Genomic DNA, 21,397 nt, shown 5'->3' with positions numbered 1-21,397 from the left:
GCCTATTGTTAAAATAATGAAAAAAACATCATTAAATATATTTGTTTTATTGTATTGTTACATTAACAGCTGTTGTATTGTTATAGGATGGCTTGTTAAACATTTTATAGGATTTTCAGAGGGAGGAAAAACCAAGACATTTAATATAAAATGTAAAATTAATAAATACATAAAAAGAAAAAAACATGGTTAAAAGCCATCGTCCCGGAGAGCATTTAATTTCGTCCCGTGCATTTTTTTTACCGTCCCCGGGACGACGGGACTGCATTATTCTCAAACCCTGGAAGTTACATTTTGTTGTTTGCATTATTTGTTTCAGCATTGAAATTTGAAGATGATCCCTCAGCTCTTTGACAGCTTTGGCTCTTTTTCAGATCAGCAGACGGACTCTAAGTCTTTCTTATTTACAGTATATATAAACGTTTCTCTATTCAGACTTCCATATATATTTAATTTCCTTAACGACTTGCCATAATATATATATATAAATATATTATATATAAGCCAAATTATCCCGATCCAGATATTACTTTAATTCAAGTAATTAAGTAATATTTCCAGGGCTTGAATTTACAACCATTTTAGTCACATATGTGCCCAAAATGTAATCTGTGCAACTTCAAAATATTTGGGAACAAACAATTATTGTATTGTGAGCGAAAGTCGTGGCATTAGCCTCTATGTCTATAACATAGAGGCTAATGCCATGACTTTCATTGTGTTTCAGTGTATCTTAAAGGATCATGCAAGTAATTGTTTCTTGTTGATGCTGTAAACAAAATGTCACTGTGTTAACCCATGTTTGTTGTTGTACTGAACACAGATTGAAAATAAACCCACTGAAATAATAATTATAACAATGAATCATTTCTAAGTCTTTGTTAGCCGTTTGTGAGAATTTGTGCACGTGCGCTACGTTCGCTCACATCCTGTGCATCTCCTGGGGGCTAAGCCCCCCCTGTCCTTAAAAGCTAGTGACGCCCCTGTGTGGGACCCAAATAGGATGGATTCCGTTTTACCCAAGTGTATGGATAGCTTGTTGTCAGCGAGCCAGGTGCAAATTCTACAGAGTTTAGCACTGAGGATTTTCTCCACCTGTGACTTGTCCTTGCCGGATACCAGCAGGGCCGAGTCATCCGCAAACAGGAACAATTCACAGTCGCATGCTGATGACAAGTCGTTTATGTATACTAGGAACAGTAAAGGCCCCAATACACTGCCTTGGGGGACTCCACAGCTTACTGAGAGGGGGGGCACGGTGCCGTTCACCACTACCACCTGTTCCCTCCCCTCCAAGTAAGATTGCATCCAGCTCGATGAGGTTTTGTTTTTTGTTATTCAGATCTATCGGCCTCCCTCCTTTGTTTTTTTTTTAAATCAATCGTGTTACCAATTATAACTGTTTTATATTTCATTTATTAATTTTTTTTTTTTTTAAACAGTGTCATGTTCTAAAATATGTTTCCATTGAAAACATCCATCCATCCATTTTCTAGCGCTTATTCCCTTCGGGGTTGTGGGGGGCGCTGGAGCCTATCTCAGCTACAATCGGGTGGAAGGCGGGGTACACCCTGGACAAGTCGCCACCTCATTACTATGATATTATCTTATTTCTGCTTTGTTTTTTCCCCCCCGTGTCAAACTACGCAGTGTCGCTCCCTGCTGTTAGGCTTGCAGGTCACACTCGAAATGAGCCACCTCGCAAGCTTTGGATTTGATTGAATAACAAATTGTACCAAAACAATTTATGTTGTGGACTATAGTAAAAGTTGTATTTGTATTTAGTTAAAAAGAAGAATGAATAAAAAAGGGAAATAAACATATACAATAGAATATTTATTGGATAACAATGAATACCTACAAATATTTAACTCTCATACACATGTGTTCTCATTCACACGCACACTCGCACGCATGCGCAGCTTGACTCTAACATATGAATGCTACATTATATCATCTTGTGTTGTCAAAGAAGATGGAAGGTGTCTACAAGGCCGTGGACGCACACACTTGGCCCGCCTGATACTGACTTTGACCATGACCCTTGCTTTCCTGGTTCTTGAAGTTGAGCTTGTGGAACTCAGCGGTGATGGCCGACAAAGACTTGCCCTTGGTCTCCGGCAGAACCAGGCCGACATACAGCGCGGAGAGCAGGCACACGGCTGCGAAAGGCACGAAACAATACTGGCGCATCTCACTCTGCCAAAGACAACGAGGAGTTTAACAGGGTGTCCGCCAGAGGGCGCCATAGTGAGACTGAAAGCGTTGTAAAATAAAATGACATTGTTTAACACAAAACAATTATAAAAAAAAAAGCACGTGAATCTAAAACATACAGAAACATAAACTATGCAATGAATAAAGGAAACGGAAACTATAGAAAAAAAATTGAGTATTGAAAAAAATCTAATAATTTAATGGACAAAATTAAATCAATATAAACAAAAAAATAAATTTATGGCATAAGAGTTGAATACAATATGAAAAAAAATCAAATATTAAAAATAAGTTACATACTGGCAATCGACAAATAATCAAAATTGAGTAAATTATTCTAATATAAAATGGATGGACTGTATAAAATAAATCAATAAAAAGACACTATTTCAAAAAATAATTATCAAACAATTTAGTTAAAAAAATAATAAAGCTAACTTAAAATATTTTTTTTTGTTATTTTAAGAAATTAATCAATATCTGCAAATTGAATACTTCAACTTAACCAAATTGAAGTATAATTGACTAAAAAATAATACACAATTATTTAAAAAATAGAAAACAACGAATCTAAACTAATAAAAGATAAATCACATATTTCTGATTAATGAAATTGTTCAAAAATGAAAATTAAGGACTGAATAAAAAGGGAGTGAAAATAGTGCAAAATTGAACGACAGTATTTAAAATAAATCAATATTTAAATTTCTTGGCTGAATAAAAATACATTTAATTCGTTGAAGGAAGCAGAATATAGACTGGGAAATTAAACCATTAAAAAATAAATCACATAACTTGAACGATTGGATTATTAAAATTGATGTTGAAATTGTTTTAAAAGAAACAAAATCACTTAATTGTTGGTTTGATTAAAAAGAGCCTGAAACTAGAACAAAATCACACAATTTTGAAATCTAATGATTGTGAAAAAAAACTAAGTGGAAAGAACAAAAACATTTCATTTAAAGAAAGAAATAACGAGACTAATGCTAGTAGGGCTTTCGCAATCCAAAACTGATATCGGTCCAAAATCAGAAAAAAACAGATGATATCACTTGCAAATGTCCGTTACATCTAAATGTCCTCCTGTAGCTCCAATTGTTCTCTGTTTGACTAATTTCACTTTATCAAACCTTTTCTAATATTCCACACTACAAAATAATAAAGAAAATAAAAAGTACCTAAAGTACCAATGATTGTGGCGAAATTATTTAACCCATCACCCTTGATCACCCCCTGGGAGGTGAGGGAGCAGTGAGCAGCAGTGGTGGCCACGCCCGGGAATCATTTTAGGTGATTTAACCCCCAATTCCAACCCTTGATGCTGAGTGCCAAGCAGGGAGGTAATGGGTCCCATTTTTACAGTTTTTGGTATGACTCGGCCGGGGTTTGAACTCACGACCTACCAATCTCAGGGCGGACACTCTAACCACTAGGCCACTGAGTAGGTTGTGTAATCCATGCTAATAACGCATCAGATGAATATTGGTATCGGCCAATACTCAAGATTCCAATGATGTTATATTTACATTATGTGTGGACATGAAGTATATGTACAAACCACGAGAAACGGAAAGATCATTCCAACGATGAAGAGGTTGATCCACATCATGGAGCCAGCCATCATGTACGCCGCCGGCCGAGCCGTTTGATTGAACACTTCAGTGGGAAGAAGTCCTGTCACACCCGCTGGAAGAAGAACATTGAAGAATCCTAATAAGAATAATGAAGCTCTATCCTGCCATGCGTGTGTGAGTCTTTATGAAGACGATGGTGCCACACTAACCTGGACCCATGCCAAAGCTGAGGATGTAAGTGAAGATGCAGGCCATGCTCAGGTAAGGCATCCAGGATACCAGGTGCTGCGCTCGTCACATCACAACGTAACACGGTAACACAAAACAACATAACAACACACCGCACATCCATCTGGTGGAAATACCTCGAAAGACAGCGCGATGGTGAAGACAATCGCCCACACGGTCATGAGGATGAAGCCTCCCATCAGCAGGAACCTGCGACCTTTGCGCTCGATCAGCAGGTTCTGAAAACATGTCAAGATATCAACTTCTAATGTGGCTAACTTTTAGACACATATCTCAGCACGACGCAGTGCATAATAATAAACACATCTTCTTTTTAAGGCAAAGTGTTTCATAAAAACTCTTCTAGGCATACTTCATATTTGGGCCCGTTAGTATACTTTACATCATTGATTCATAACAATTCTCAAAATCAAACATTTTCAAAATTAAGTTTCACTGTTTTTTTCAGCCCCTTGTGTTTGGGAGTCAATTAACTAATTTATTATTTTCTCATGTAAAAAATTTTTTTTTCATATTATTTTATTGAACTTTATGTACAAACCCCAAAACCAGTGAAGCTGACACGTTGTGTAAATCGTAAACAAAAACAGAATACAATGATTTGCAAATCATTTCCCACTTATATTCAATTGAATAGACTGCAAAGACAAGATACTTAACGTTCGAATTGGTAAATTTTGTTATTTTTTGCAAATATTAGCTCATTTGGAATTTGATGCCTGCAACATGTTTCAAAAAAGCTGGCACAAGTGGCAAAAAAGACTGAGAAAGTTGAGGAATGCTCATCAAACACTTATTTGGAACATCCCACAGGTGAACAGGCTAATTGGGAACAGGTGGGTGCCATGATTGGGTATAAAAGCAGCTTCCATGAAATGCTCAGTCTTTCACAAACAAGGATGGGGCGAGGGTCACCACTTTGTGAACAAATACGTGAGCAAATTGTCAAACAGTTTAAGAACAACACTTCTCAACGAGCTATTGCAAGGAATTTAGGGATTTCACCATCTACGGTCCGTAATATCATCAAAAGGTCCAGAGAATCTGGAAAAATCACTGCACGTAACATTGAATGCCCGTGACCTTCGATCCCTCAGGTGGTACTGCATCAAAAACCGACATCAGTGTGTAAAGGACATCACCACATGGGCTCAGGAACAATCACTGTCAGTAACTACAGTTGGTTGCTACATCTGTAAGTGCAAGTTAAAACTCTACTATGCAAAGCGAAAGCCATTTATCAACAACACCCAGAAACGCAGCTGGCTTCGCTGGGCCCGAGCACATCGAAGATGGACTGATGCAAAGTTTAAAAGTGTTCTGTGGTCCGACGAGTCCACATTTCGAATTGTTTTTGGAAACTGTGGACGTCGTGTCCTCCGGATCAAAGAGGAAAAGAACCATTGTTATAGGCGCAAAGTTCAAAAGCCAGCATCTGTGATGGTATGGGGGTGTATTAGTGCCCAAAGCATGGGTAACTTACACATCTGTGAAGGCGCCATTTATGCTGAAAGGTACATACAGGTTTTGGAGCCATCCAAGCAACGTTATCATGGACGCCCCTGCTTATTTCAGCAAGACAATGCCAAGCCACGTGGTACAACAGCGTGGCTTCATAGTAAAAGAGTGCAGGTACTAGACTGGCCTGCATGTAGTCCAGACCTGTCTCCCATTGAAGATGTGTGGTGCATTATGAAGCCTAAAATACCACAACAGAGACCCCCGGACTGTTGAACAACTTAAGCTGTACATCAAGCAAGAATGGGAAATAATTCCACCTGAAAAGCTTCAAAAATTGGTCTCCTCAGTTCCCAAACGTTTACTGAGTGTTGTTAAAAGGAAAGGCCATGTAACACAGTGGTAAAAATGCCCCTGTGCCAACTTTTTTGCTATGTGTTGCTGCCATTAAATTCTAAGTTAATGATTATTTGCCAAAAAAAATTAAGTTTTTCAGTTGGAACATTAAATATCTTGTCTTTGCAGTCCATTCAATTGAATATAAGTTAAAAAAGATTTGCAAATTATTGTATTCTCTTTTTATTTATGATTTACACAACGTGCCAACTTCACTGTTTTTGAGTTTTGTACTATGAAGATAATAATACATTTTATTTATTGAGCACTTTTCAAAAACGCAAAGACGCTTTAAGGGTAAAAAATAAAAATAAAATACATATATATATATATATATATATATATATATATATATATATATATATATATATATATATATATATATATACTAGTACATAAAATAGCAAATAACTGTGAAAAAACTAACAAAATTAAAAAAACCACACAAAACAGACCGAATGGCAATCAAAAGTTCATATAGAATGCAAGAATAATATAAATATAAAATATTAATGTATTTTAGTAATTTTAACACATTCAATTGACTTTATTTAAATGTATTCAACTTTAGACTGTATTATTACATGCCTAATTGAGGAGGATTTAGACATACAGTAGCCTACCCAATGTGTGTGGGTGTGTGTGTGTGTGTGTGTGTGTGTGTGTGTGTGTGTGTGTGTGTGTGTGTGTGTGTGTGTGTGTGTGTGTGTGTGTGTGTGCATGTGTGTGTGTGCAGACTAGGTGTTACGTAAACGACTTACACACATGATGCAGGCTGTGAATTCACACATGCCCGTGCCGATTGTGATATATTGGATTTGGCCATCAGATATTCCTGCCTCTTTAAAGACGTACGACGCATAGAAGTAGATCTGCAAGACAACAGGGAGTCTTTTACGCGCTGAAGACCCTTCACATGCACACACAGTTTCAGTAACTCAGTTAATGCTTTGTAAATCCGACAAGCTTAAACTTAAACTTTGTGAACAGTCACACAGGACACAATATTAGGTACAGTACACGTAATACTAACGCTGACTTTTGCTTGACGTAGTGAGAGAATTATTCACGAAACAATAGGTTTGTTATTCTGTATTGGGTAGCACTACTGACGCCAACAAACATCTGGATCAGGGGTCCCCAAACTTTTAGATTCGGTGGCCGCATTGGGTTAAAAAATTTTGACAGGGGCCGGGCTGTGTATTTATATATATATATATATATATATATATATATATATATATATATATATATATATATATATATATATATATATATATATATATATATATGTATGTGTGGGGAAAAAAAATCACAAGACTATTTCATCTCTACAGGCCTGTTTCATGAGGGGGGGTACCCTCAATCATCAGGAAATCTCCTGATGATTGAGGGTACCCCCCCTCATGAAACAGGCCTGTAGAGATGAAATAGTCTTGTGATTTTTTTTCCCACACATACATATATTGCGCTCTACTACGGTATCGAGCACTATTTTTTGGATAACGTTATTAAGACATATATATATATATATATATATATATATATATATATATATATATATATATATATATATATATATATATATATATATATTCCAAGCGCGATGATGTCACGTTATCAATGGGAAAATGCATTTTTAGACAATATGATTTGTCTGAGCGGCTAGGAGACACCGAGAGTAACAAGCTGTAGAAAATTGATTAGAAAGGACAGATAAAAAATAAAAAAATTAAAAAAACACTTTTTTAAATTTTTTTAACTTGGGACTTCCTGCGGGCCGGATTTTGGCCGGATCCGGCCTGCGGGCCATAGTTTGGGGACCCCTGATCTTGAGGCCCAATTTGATTGTCTTCTTTTAATTTTACTTTCACTTTCCAAACACAACGCTAAACTTTGGAGCTGTTAATCCACTTAAAAAAAGTTCTGTTACAACCTCTTCACTTCCAATACAATGAAGCCTCGAGTATTGGCCGATACCGATGTTAACAATATCAGCAGGAATCATACATACTTTAATTATTTTGTAGTGAGGAACGTCGGAAAATCAAGTGAAATTAGTCAGAAACGATGATAGTTATGAAAAACACCAACCTTGTGACTGAATTATGCTGTTTTTAAATTGAAGCGAGGTGGTAATTAGTTTTTTTGCGAAACCAAGTGGTCTCAATAATAGTTAAGTAAGTTGAATGATGTGGACACATTTGTTACTGGATCTAATACATATTTGCCTTGGAGAATTTGTATGTGTAAGTAATATGCAACTATAATGATTTGATATTTGTTTATATTGACAAATGCGCTGTTTTACACTGAAATATTGTTCAATGAAGGACACTTATTACGTATGTCTTTCTTGTGTGCTATTGTGTGCTGAGCTGTTGTGTAGCTGTTAGCTTGTAATAGCCGATAGCCAACTATGTTTACGTTTTGTAAATGACTTGACTAGAATACAGGAAAAGGAGGACATTTAAGAAAAGCAAGTGTCCATAATGAAGTGTCCAATAAGAGTTTAAACTGCCAATCACATCACAGCATTCATTTTTTATGCGACCAGCAGTAACCTTCTCCAATGTCCAATCAAGCTGCAACATCCGATCCTGCGGGTGCGGTGTCAATGACATCGTGCAACATACTACACACCGAGTCATTGCCGCACAGCTGCATAGCGCTGCTGACGACCATGACGGTGATGAGCTGCCAGCGCACCGCGCGGTCACCGAAGAGCTCCCAGGGACGACTGGGCCTCAGGCCCTTGGTTTCGGCCTGTTCTTGCAGGATCTCGGCCAGCTCGCTGCTCTGGACTTCACAGCCACGCAGTCGCCGCAGAGCTGAGGACACAACCTCAATGAGCTCAATGTGTCGCTTTTTGCTTAGCAGCTGGCTAAAAGTTACTGATGAAGGTTCAATTAATTTTTGAAATGTCAGCATTGTGACATAAGTCCATCCATCCTTCCATTTTCTTCCGGGGGCAGCAGCCTAAGCAGAGAAGCCCAGACTTCCCTCTCCCCAGCCACTTCGTCTAGCTCCTCCTGCCGGTCGGACGTGCCCTAAACACCTCCCTAGGGAGACGTTCGGGTGGCATCCTGACCAGATACCCGAACCACCTCATCTGGCTCCTCTCGATGTGGAGGAGAAGCGGCTTTACTTTGAGCTCCCCCCGGATGACAGAGCTTCTCACTCTCATCTCTAAGGGAGAGCCCCGCCACACGGCAGAGGAAACTCATTTCGGCCGCTTGTACCCGTGATCTTGTCCTTTCGGTCATAACCCAAAGCTCATGACCATAGGTGAGGATGGGAACGTAGATCGACTGGTAAATTGAAAGCTTTGCCTTCCGGCTCACCTCCTTCTTCACCACGATGGATTGATACAGCGTCCGCATTACTGAAGACGCCACACCGATCCGCCTGTCCATCTCACGGTCCACTCTTCCCTCACTCGTGAACAAGACTCCGAGGTACTTGAACTTCTCCACATGGGGCAACTCGGAGATGGCACTCCACCCTTTCCCGGGCGAGAACCATGGACTCGGACTTGGAGGTGCTGATTCTCATCCCAGTCGCTTCACACTTGGCTGCGAACCGTTCCAGTGAGAGCTGAAGATCCTGGCCAGATGAAGCCATCAGGACCACATCATCTGCAAAAAGCAGAGACCTAATCCTGCAGCCACCAAACCGGATCCCCTCAACGCCCTGACTGCGCCTAGAAATTCTGTCCATAAAAGTTATGAACAGAATCGGTGACAAAAGGCAGCCTTGGCGGAGTCCAACCCTCACTGGAAACGGGTCCGACTCACTGCCGGAAATGCGGACCAAGCTCTGACACTGATCATACAGGGAGCGGACCGCCACAATCAGACAGTCCGATACCCCATACTCTCTGAGCACTCCCCACAGGACATAAGTCGTTCATAAGATTTTTTAAATGGCTTTGAATTAAGGACACAATTGGACCACACACACAAGCTATTCATCCATCCATCCATCCATCCATCCATCCATTTTCTACCGCTTATTCCCTTCGGGGTCGCGGGGGGCGCTGGAGCTTATCTCAGCTACAATCGGGTGGAAGGCGGGGTACACCCTGGACAAGTCCCCACCACATCATAGGGCCAACACAGATAGACAGACAACATTCACACTCACATTCACACACTGGGGCCAATTTAGTGTTGCCAATCAACTTATCCCCAGGTGCATGTCTTTGGAGGTGGGAGGAAGCCGGAGGAACCGGAGGGAACCCACGCAACATGCAAACTCCACACAGAAAGATCCCGAGCCCGGGATTGAACTCAGGACTACTCAGGACCTTCGTTTTGTGAGGCAGACGCACTTACCCCTTTGACACTGTGCTGCCCACGCATGAGCTAATGAGATCCAATATAAGATCTGACTTCACAAAAATATAGTGTTTGCTTTCTATTGAGGTACCCACCCTTGACGCAAGCCTCCTTGTCCCCCTGGTCTATGAGTAAGTATCTGGGGCTTTCTGGGAACCACGGCAGGGTCAGGAGCTGAATCAAGCCAGGAAGGGCGTTACTGGCAAGAAGATACTGCCAACATGACTCGCTGCCCAGAATCTCTCTACAAGCATAAGATTGTACAGTTATTGTGCTTTTTCATGATCATTATCAGAACATCATCCTCACCTGAGTCCCACCACTTGTGCAAGCACCACACCAAAGGCTGTGAAAACCGCAGAGGACAAAGCCACGGCCCCTCTCAAGTGCTTTGGTGCACTCTCCCCAAAATACATCGGCTGCACGTTCATGCTGATTCCTGCAAGACAAACAGATGAGAGAATCATAGTTCTTTACACTGGGGGTCAGCAACCCGCGGCTCTCGAGCCGCATGCGGCTCTTTAGTGCCGTCCTAGTGGCTCCCTGGAGCATTTTTAAAAAAGGATTGAAAATGGAGAAAGACGTGGAGATAATACAAACAAACGCAACAGTTTGTTTACATGTGAAATCTTCCACTCCTTCTTTGTCTCATTTTGTCCACCAAAAGTTTTATGCTGTGCCTGAATGCACAAAGGTGAGCTTTGTTGATGTTATTGACTCGTTGGAGAGCTAATCAGGCATATTTGGTCATTGCATGACTGCAAGCTAATCAATGCTAACATGCTATTTAGGCTAGCTGTATGTACATATTGCATCATTATCCCTCATTTGTAGGTATATTTGAGCTCATTTAATATCCTTTACTTTTATCCTCTTTGTATAAAATTTAGTTTTGCATGTCTCGTGACACATTATCTGTATGTAATATTGGCTGCATTTGTGTGCCTTGTTGTTCCAGACCACAGCAAACATTACCTAGCTTGCCAAAGATTGTAATAAATCTATTAGAAGAAAACAGCCTGCCGTTTCCTTTAACTTGGACACACACATCTATACCTTTGGCCATTAAAAGCCAGTCATTTCCAGGAGTTATCTCACCTTCCGATTTACTAATGGTTTCTAATGTAAAAATGTGTAGAATAAATATTAAATTTCAAAATTTCTGTCAACGAAGATTTGCTTCGGCCTGCGACACATAGTCATTTTGATAGTAGGCTATTATAGCTAATATAGACACTTATATAATGTGTTGTCTTCATTATAACACTTATATAAGACTTTTAAAGGCCTACTGAAACCCACTACTACCGACCACGCAGTCTGATAGTTTATATATCAATGATGAAATCTTAACATTGCAACGCATGCCAATACGGCCGGGTTAGATTAGTAAAGTGCAATTTTAAATTTCCCGCAAAATATCCTGCTGAAAACGTCTCGGTATGATGACGTTTGCGCGTGACATCCGAGTAGTTTTCATCAGTTCATGCTCATTGACTTAGCTTGGACGGATCTCGTCTGAGCGCTTGGTGCCAAGGTCCTAACTATTTATCGTCTAACATGAGGAGAATGGTATGTACAGGAATGAATGCATATGTTCTTTTGTGGTGTAAAAAAGAATGGGTCAATCAACAAATGTTAACCCTAGACTCGAATTGTTCATACATTGTATCGAATCTTATTGAATCGTTCATACACTAAATCAAATTTTATTGAATTGTTCATGCACTAAATCGACTCTCATCAAATCTTTCTGTTTTATAAATAAATTGTTTTTAAATCACATCGTAACCCATGTATTGAGATGCGTATCGAATCGTCCGTCACAAAGTATATCTCTACTAATAATGACACAAAGCTGCTATGCAAGCTGCTTTTTCTTTAAAACTGTCATTGCTCAAAGATAATAGCGGTAATAATGATAATGAATTAAAATCAATTTGATGAATTATTGACCTTTTCAAGGCTCCAATTAATTCACATCAAATATTCCACTTTGAAATCTTTTTTGTGGAAAATGTTGCATATTTGCCATATAAAAAACAAAGTTTTCTTTGACAAAAGGGCATTAAACAAACAAACAAAAACATGTTAAAAACTTTTTTGGGGGAAAATACTACACATTTTGTATTTTTGCCATAATAAATTAACTTTATTTTGACAGACCTAAAGTTGATTTAGAGATTTAGAGAAATATATATATATTTTTGGGAACAATTTAAATATGACATTTAAAAAAAAAAAATTATGACTAAGACCCTTTTGGCCCTCCCTTGAGGGGAGCCGTAAAAGTAAAAAAAAAATAAAATCCATGCATTGTATTGGTTTTGAAATTAAATCATTATGAAAATGGCCCCCACATGCTTTGATTTTTCAGTGTGTTGCCCTCAGTGGAAAAAGTTTGGACACCCCTGATATAGTACATCATAAGATAGCATAGCATAGCATATGAAGCAAAGCAAGCAAGCAAAGCATAGCAAAGCATAGCATAACATAGCATAGAAGTAGAGCATAGATAACATAACGTATAGCATAGCATAGCATAGCATAATTTAGAATTAGTGCATAGCATAGCATAGTTTAGACCTAGAGCATAGATAACACAGCATAGCATAGCATCGCATATAAGCAAAACAAACCTACCTGCATTTATTCCAATAAGGACACGTGATAGGATGATCATTTCAAACGACCCGGCGGCACGACTTGTCAAAGCCAATAGAGCGCCACTTAGGAGGAAGATATTGTTGAGCAGCAGGCATTTTTTCCTACAATAGAAGGTTTGTGGCATATTTTTTTCATAAATTGCACTTTTATTTCAAATTTTCAAAACCACATGTAGAGTATCCCAGTGCTGTCAGTCAGAGAAAACTTAACCATTGTTCATTTAATTACCATAATGTAGTTCAATTGTATATGCCAAAGTCCAAACACATTAAACATTAACTCTAGTCTACATCATTCTCGAACATGCCTCATCGACAGTACCTCCCAAAGCGAATGGACATGGGTCCGGCAATGAGAGCCCCCACTAAGCCGCCTAACGAGAAGATGGAGACGATAATGGTCCAGATCAGAGTCACCTGGTAGTCCTGCAGCTGGATGGCCCAGCGCTCCACAAAGGTCTCGTTGATGAAGGTCTGAATGAACTATAAGAGGACGCCGTCACAAACATCACAGTTAGTTTCCTCTTTGGTCACACTGTAAAGGTTGTTGTTTGTAGCAGTCGCCTTAAATACTGTTTAAAAAAAAATCATAATTCTGTCATGTAATAATTTAATTATTGGATAACTTTTCACCATAAGGTATGTTTTCACCAGTGACGTGCAGTCAGGGGAGGCAGGTGAGGCGGGGCCTCACGTGCCAACATGGAAAGAAAAAAAATGTAAAAAGAAAAAAAAAAAATTAAATTGTTATATGTATCCAGTGATTATACTATAAAGTTATTTTCCATTTAACTTCACCAGTTTTAGATTATTTTTATTCAAAATCGCTGAATTTTCACATTTTCCTTTCAAATACTGAAAAGAGACTTGCGGTGAGTCAGCAGCCAGTTGAGCCTCACAATGGATTGCGCAATGACTCGGCTAACTGCTGGCCTGCTGTGCAGTGAGACCGTATTGCTATATGAATTATATTATACAATTCCATAGTTTAGTTAGCTGAGGTATATAATGTACAGTGTATTTTGTCAACAACTGTATGTGTGTAACGTATTTCTTGTGCTGAGCAATCATAAAACGGCTGCGAAGACGCACTGTGTGAGGCTCGCAGTAATCCCGCCTCATGGTGGTAGAGGGCGCTAGTGATCCCAGCGATCATTCTTGCGACTACTCGGCTGCAGAATAAGTGACCAAAAGCAGCAACAGTTAGCGATCGTTTATTTTTTCCTGTCGCCTGGACTTTTAACATGGAGGATTACATATCTAAAATAAAACCGTTTTCTAAACTGGACTTTCAATCGAAGCAGGAGGTAATAATTAAAGGAAGATCTCCATCGAGACAGAGAGACTTTTAAAACTGAAGAAAGATAAGGAAGACTTCTATAAACATGTTATCGATGCTTTTGTTCAGAAGGAGCGGCGCATGGACTTCATTTATAAGTATAGGTAAGACCATAACAACATTTTTTTAATTAAATGTGCTTTTTTGTGTGCTACAGTTTGTATGTGTAAAGTTAAAGTTAAAGTTAAAGTACCAATGATTGTCACACACCAGTGACGTGCGGTGAGGTTGATGGCTGGTGAGGCACTGACTTCATCACAGTCAGATTTACAAACATATGAACCCTAAAGAGTATCTTATTCACCATTTGATTGGCAGCAGTTAACGGGTTATGTTTAAAAGCTCATACCAGCATTCTTCCCTGCTTGGCACTCAGCATCAAGGGTTGGAATTGGGGGTTAAATCACCAAAAATGATTCCCAGGCGTGGCGCCGCTGCTGCCCACTGCTCCCCTCACCTCCCAGGGGGTGATCAAGGGGATGGGTCAAATGCAGAGGACAAATTTCATTACACCTAGTGTGTGTGTGACAATCATTGGTACTTTAACTTAACTTTAACTTTACACATACAAACTGTAGCACACAAAAAAGCACATTTAATAAAAAAAAACGTTATTATGGTCTTACCTTTACTTAGAAATGAAGTCCACAACTAAAGCCCTCACTTAAACTTTCCACGTGCAAGATTGAATCTATTTAAAAAAGTGTAACCGAGGGTTTATAAATGTCGCCTATACTGTATGAAACTACAAAATAACAAACACGGAGGCTCCAGTTTACACGAGGACCACTTTATTTACCTTCTTTCAAAAACCTCCGCAACGTGACATCACTTCCGCTCTTAGCGCCTTCAAAATAAGAGCTCAAGGCATATACTGTATAACAGCGCATAACAGGAACTTAACATCACAAAGAGGAAAGCCAATGAAAATAGGTTACAAAAGTTATTTAATAAGAAGCCAAAAAGTGCAAAAACAATAATGTTCGTGTTGGAGGAGTTGTGAATTAGGTACACCTGCAGTCTGCTGGTGTATCTGCACAGCAGGCCAGCAGTTAGCCGAGTCATTGGGCAATCCATGTTGCGGCACTGAGTGACGTGCCTCAACTGGCTGCTGTTCACCGCACCGTCTCTTCTCAGTATTTGAACGGCAAATGTGAAAATTCAGCGATTTTGAATAAAAATAATCCAAAACTGGTGAAGTTAAATGGAAAATAACTTTATAGTATAATCACTGGATACATATAACAATTTAATTTATTTTTTTTGTCCCTGCAGTCATTCACAACTCCTCCAACACCAACATTATTGTTTTTGCACTTTTTGGCTTCTTATGAAATAATTTTTTAAAATAGATTCAATCTTGCACGTGGAAAGTTTAAGTGTGGGTTTTAGTTGATACAACAATTCTACGGCGGGGGTGCAGGAAGCGAGCCTCAGCCAGTGCATCTTTTGCAGCCGTTTTATGATCGCTCAACACAAGAAATACTTTACACACATACAGTTGTTGACAAAATACACTGTACATTATATACCTCAGCTAACTAAACTATGGAAATGTATAATATAGTTCATATAGCAATACAGTCTCACTGCACAGCAGGCCAGCAGTTAGCCGAGTCATTGCGCAATCCATGTTGCGGCACTGAGTGACGTGCCTCAACTGGCTGCTGTTCACCGCACCGTCTCTTCTCAGTATTTGAACGGCAAATGTGAAAATTCAGCGATTTTGAATAAAAATAATCTAAAACTGGTGAAGTTAAATGGAAAATAACTTTATAGTATAATCACTGGATACATATAACAATTTAATTATTTTTTTTTCTTTTTACATTTTTTTTCTTTCCATGATGGCAGGTGAGGCCCTGCCTCACCTGCCTCTAGTGACTGCACGTCACTGTCACACACACACTAGGTGTGGTGAAATTTGTCCTCTGCATTTGACCCATCCCCTTGTTCACCCTCTGGGAGGTGAGGGGAGCAGTGGGCAGCAGCGGCGCTGCGCCCGGGAATCATTTTTGGTGATTTAACCCCCAATTCCAACCCTTGATGCTGAGTGCCAAGCAGGGAAGAATGCTGGTATGAGCTTTTAAACATAACCCGTTAACTGCTGCCAATCAAATGGTGAATAAGATACTCTTTAGGGTTATTATGTTTGTAAATCTGACTGTCAGTCAGTGCCTCACCAGCCATGAACCTCACCGCACGTCACTGGTTCTCACTCATCAGAAAGCTACTTGCCCAATCCAACGACCTATACCACATCTCAGAACAATTTGATATTGTGCAAAAGTTTTCATACATTCATTTATTTATGATATATTTGGACCTCCTCTAATAGATTTGTTGCTAGCTGCTCCTTGGTGCATTCCAGTTGTATTGAGAACGCCTCCCGATGTGGGATTTCCTACTCGGAAAGTCAGAGAGTCCTCACCAAAGATGGCTGCTCTGGTAATAACAATAATAGAAGCTAATGTAATATCCATTATTAGCACTTTTGGCAATTTTTTTGTCGCACTAAATCAGACATATATGATCTATTCATATATGGTAATGTTACTTTAGAACAAATTACTCATTAATTGTATAAATTCTACAACACTAGCAATAGCTTTTTGTTTCCTCTTCATCCACCATGTTTGAAGGTTCCAGAACGACTACATATTTTCCATAAATTGTTTATATTCCGATAAAGCAAGCGCAAGTATAGCTTTTGTGGATGTGGTCATCTTGATTCCATACTGCGTAACTGGAACCCTCCTAACTCGTCTTTTACATCATTCCTAGCTCCGACTGCCAGAGAGTAAAATGACGTAGCAGGAGGGATCAGTGTTGTCAACTTAGCGATTTTGTCGCTATATTTAGTAAGGGTGTTCCGATCCGATATTGATGTTTGATATTGGTCCGATATCAGCAAAAAAATAAATACTCGATTTGTTCTAAAAGCTCCAATATAATCTCTGATAAAAACAAGCGTATCGTTATGACCTGTTCCTGATTAACTGAATGAAATATGTTGTTGGATGTGGTTTGTTAGGTCTGGGATGTGTTGGTTGGTTGGCCACTGGTGGCAGTGTGAAGGTGTACCTATAAGAGCAGGAGTCACAGTGCACTGGGTGCTAGTAGTGGGAGGTCATACAGTTTTACCGCTAGCAATATATAACTACACGCTGTTTAGGTGGTATCTTACGATCTTCTATCATATCTCTGAATTCATTCAACTTGCCACTGACCATTTGAATGTAATTTTATTGATTAATTTTTGTATAATAAATGGATTCATATCCCAAACGCATCATTCTGTTGGACATTTACTTCAAGTGCCTTGTGGCTGGATCCCCCGCACCAGAAGCGACTAAACAGCAGTACCGGATAGTCACTACATATACAGTATGTCTTCTAGCTTAGACATTTTTCAAGAATAATTTATTACTAATGAATGTGTGTCAGTACAATTCCTCTGAAGAACCTCTTTGCTCATATTTTTGTTTTCTACTTTATCAACCAACTTTTTTGGGGGGCACTGGTGGGAAACTTTTCTAAATAAAGGGGACCACAAAAATTTGCATTATTGGCTTTATTTTAACAAAACATCTTAGGGAACATTAAACATATGTTTCTTATTGCTAGTTTGTCCTTAAATACATTAGTGAACATACAAGACAACTTGTCTTTTAGTAGTAAGTAAGCAAACAAAGGCTCCTAATTTAGTGTGCTGCCATATGCAGTAACATATTGTGTCATTTATCATTCTATTATTTTGTCAAAATTATTAAAGACAAGTGGTAGAAAATGAATTATTAATCTACTTGTTCATTTACTGTTAATATCTGCTTACTTTCTCTTTTAACATGTTAAAATGTAATAATCACTTATTCTTCTGTTTGGATGCTTTACATTAGTTTTGGATGATACCACAAATTTAGGTATCAATCCGATACCAAGTTGTTACAGGATCATACATTGGTCATATTCAAAGTCCTCATGTGTCCAGGGACATATTCCTTGAGTTAATACACATAATATCAATAAAAAAAACGAAAGATGTTGTGATGCCAAACAATATCGATGTAATCATAGTAGTATCGACTAGATACGTGCCTGTACTTGGTATCATTACAGTGGATGTCAGGTGTAGATCCACCAATGGCGTTTGTTTACATTGTGACGCCTGTGAGCTACAGTGTGTAGTGAAGCATGTTTAGCTATTCCTTGTCCCGCAGGGATGATACTTGTAAGAAACTTACTTTATTTGTCGCCATGGAGGCCAGGATTAGTGATTTAGAAGTAGCTAAAACACTGCCGACTGCAGCTGGACTTTAGCCGCTTGCTAGCTAGCCATGTCTTAAAGCACCTCTTCCGGTGGGCGTTTCAGTGTTATAACTTCACCTTTATCGTTTGTTTTCAAGCCAAAATGCGTCCCTTTTCTGTCTATATACTGTCTGCTTGTAAGTACTCCGTGATTGTGCGCTGCCGAACATGCTCGTCTGCTCGTAAACCAGCAATGTTATGACGTGACGACGACGGGGGCGCGGCTGGTGGAGGACCGGTATTTTTCAGAGGCGGTATAGTACCGAATATGATTCATTAGTATCGTGGCACGATACTAATACCGGTATACCGTACAACCCTAGTGCATGTACGAGCCAGTCTGCCCCACAACAAGAGGATAGAGAAAAATAAGAAATTATTGACTACAACAGAATAAAAATGGTGCCTCGCAAAGCTCTTGGGTAAACCTCTATCATTTATGGAGATATCCGCTGACATAACTAAGGCAAAATAAATAAATAAATAAATGTGTGTAAATAAATAACTAAAATGCAAACAAATGTAGCAACTCACAGTCGTTGGAGCATTAATGATGGCCAGGTTGTATCCGTACTGAAGTGTGCCTCCAATGGCAGCTGAAGCAACCATCAGCACCAGCATCAAAGAGCTACTCTGTGAATATTAATTTAATATCTATTAATGCATTTGTGAATTGTGTGGAAGTCCAGCATACATTCTTGGACATTGTCACATTCTTTAAATATAAGCTGCATGACTGAATTAGTCCCAGAATAAATCATATGTTGAGCTTGTCCAAAGGTTCATGCTGCTTAAATCCTCTAATAAGTAGGCAACTATTCCTGTGATGATGTAACTTTTATACTGATTATCCTTTGTTCGTTTTATTGAAAGCCACAGCAAGCAAAAATAATAGACAAGCTTTATTGGACTTACCTTTTGTGGCCCGGTGTGTGACATCTTCAAGTTACCTTCTCCCTGCCAGTGAGTTGGAGCGCTTCTGACAGGTCCACTTGCAGACCCACGGGTCCTGAAGCAACTCTCTCATACCTGATTGGCCGCTGCGACGGCAGACGTCCTGCTTCACTTGCTGCCGGTTAAAGAGAGATTCATTAATAAATCACCACCAAGAAAAATAAACATATGAAAACTGCACTTTTGAAGGCATGAAAATACATATACTATGCTTTAACGATGGCTGATGGACTTAATACTTTAAACCATTGTTTTTTAACCATAGGGTCGGGGCCGCAAAAAATATCTATCTCAGCTGTGGTCCGTATGAGCCACAGTGGTACTCTATTGTAATACACTTTTCCACCACTAGTGGCAGTAATGACAATCTCAAACAAACAAAAGAAGTTTGAAGCTAAAGTCATAGAGAAATTTCTTAAGCGCAAATATTATAACTAAAGTGGTAAAGCTGTATTTTAATTTGCACTCTAATTTTACTGACAGATAATTTAAAAAATATACAAACCCCGTTTCCATATGAGTTGGGAAATTGTGTTAGATGGAAATATAAACGGAATACAATGATTTGCAAATCATTTTCAACACATATTCAATTGAATGCACTACAAAGACAACATATTTCATATTCAAACTCATAAACTTTTTTTTTTTTGCAAATAATAATTAACTTAGAATTTCATGGCTGCAACACCTGCCAAAGTAGTTGGGAAAGGGCATGTTCACCACTGTGTTACATCACCTTTTCTTTTAACAACACTCAATAAACGATTGGGAACTGAAGAAACTAAGCATATGTTGTTCCAAAACCTGTATGTACCTTTCAGCATTAATGGTGCCTTTACAGATGTGTAAGTTACCCATGCCTTGGGCACTAATGCCCCCCCATACCATCACAGATGCTGGCTTTTGAACTTTGCGTCGATAACAGTCTGGATGGTTCGCTTCCCCTTTGGTCCGGATGACACGAATATTTCCAAAAACAATTTGAAATGTGGACTCGTCAGACCACAGAACACTTTTCCACTTTGCATCAGTCCATCTTAGATGATCTCGGGCCCAGAGAAGCCGGCGGCGTTTCTGGATGTTGTTGATAAATGGCTCTCGCTTTGCATAGTAGAGCTTTAACTTGCACTTACAGATGTAGCGACCAACTGTATTTAGTGACAGTGGTTTTCTGAAGTGTTCCTGAGCCCATGTGGTGATATCCTTTAAAGATTGATGTCGGTTTTTGATGCAGGGCCGTCTGAGGGATCGAAGGTCACGGTCATTCAATGTTGGTTTCCGGCCATGCCGCTTACTTGGAGTGATTTCTCCAGATTCTCTGAACCATTTGATGATATTATGGACCGTAGATGTTGAAATCGCTAAATTTCTTGCAATTGCACTTTGAGAAACGTTGTTCTTAAACTGTTTGACTACTTGCTCACGCAGTTGTGGACAAAGGGGTGTACCTCGCCCCATCCTTTCTTGTGAAAGACTGAGCATTTTTTGGGAAGCTGTTTTTATACCCAATCATGGCACCCACCTGTTCCCAATTAGCCTGCACACATGTGGGATGTTCCAAATAAGTGTTTGATGAGCATTCTTCAACTGTATCAGTATTTATTGCCACCATTCCCAACTTCTTTGTCACGTGTTGCTGGCATCAAATTCTAAAGTTAATGATTATTTGCGAAAAAAAAATGTTTATCAGTTTGAACATCAAATATGTTGTCTTTGTAGCATAATCAACTGAATATGGGTTGAAAATGATTTGCAAATCATTGTATTCCGTTTATATTTCCATCTAACACAATTTCCCAACTCATATGGAAACGGCGTTTGTATATGTATGGATGTATGTATATATGTATGTATTAAATCAAATGAAATCAAACTTTATTTATAAAGCGC

General features: G+C 39.1%; 1 protein-coding gene across 1 annotated transcript; it reads right to left on the bottom strand.

Moving 5' to 3' along the window:
• Positions 1-1,823: 1,823 nt before the first annotated feature.
• slc2a11a (solute carrier family 2 member 11a) lies at positions 1,824-19,591 on the bottom strand. Its single transcript, XM_061932377.1, has 12 exons — positions 19,466-19,591; positions 19,085-19,183; positions 13,226-13,386; positions 12,881-13,005; positions 10,547-10,676; positions 10,333-10,481; positions 8,541-8,728; positions 6,659-6,769; positions 4,160-4,261; positions 4,004-4,079; positions 3,779-3,906; positions 1,824-2,199 (listed from the first exon to the last, which is right to left on the bottom strand). Exons 1-12 carry the CDS (start codon positions 19,487-19,489, stop codon positions 1,987-1,989), a joined length of 1,506 nt encoding a protein of 501 aa, XP_061788361.1. The 5' UTR covers positions 19,490-19,591; the 3' UTR covers positions 1,824-1,986.
• Between the last annotated feature and the right edge of the window lie 1,806 nt (positions 19,592-21,397).

This window comes from Nerophis lumbriciformis, linkage group LG38 (genome assembly GCF_033978685.3).
Source record: "Nerophis lumbriciformis linkage group LG38, RoL_Nlum_v2.1, whole genome shotgun sequence".
NCBI lineage: Eukaryota > Metazoa > Chordata > Actinopteri > Syngnathiformes > Syngnathidae > Nerophis > Nerophis lumbriciformis.
Note: the sequence above shows the minus strand (reverse complement) of the source record. Positions and strands in the feature narration are given on the sequence as shown.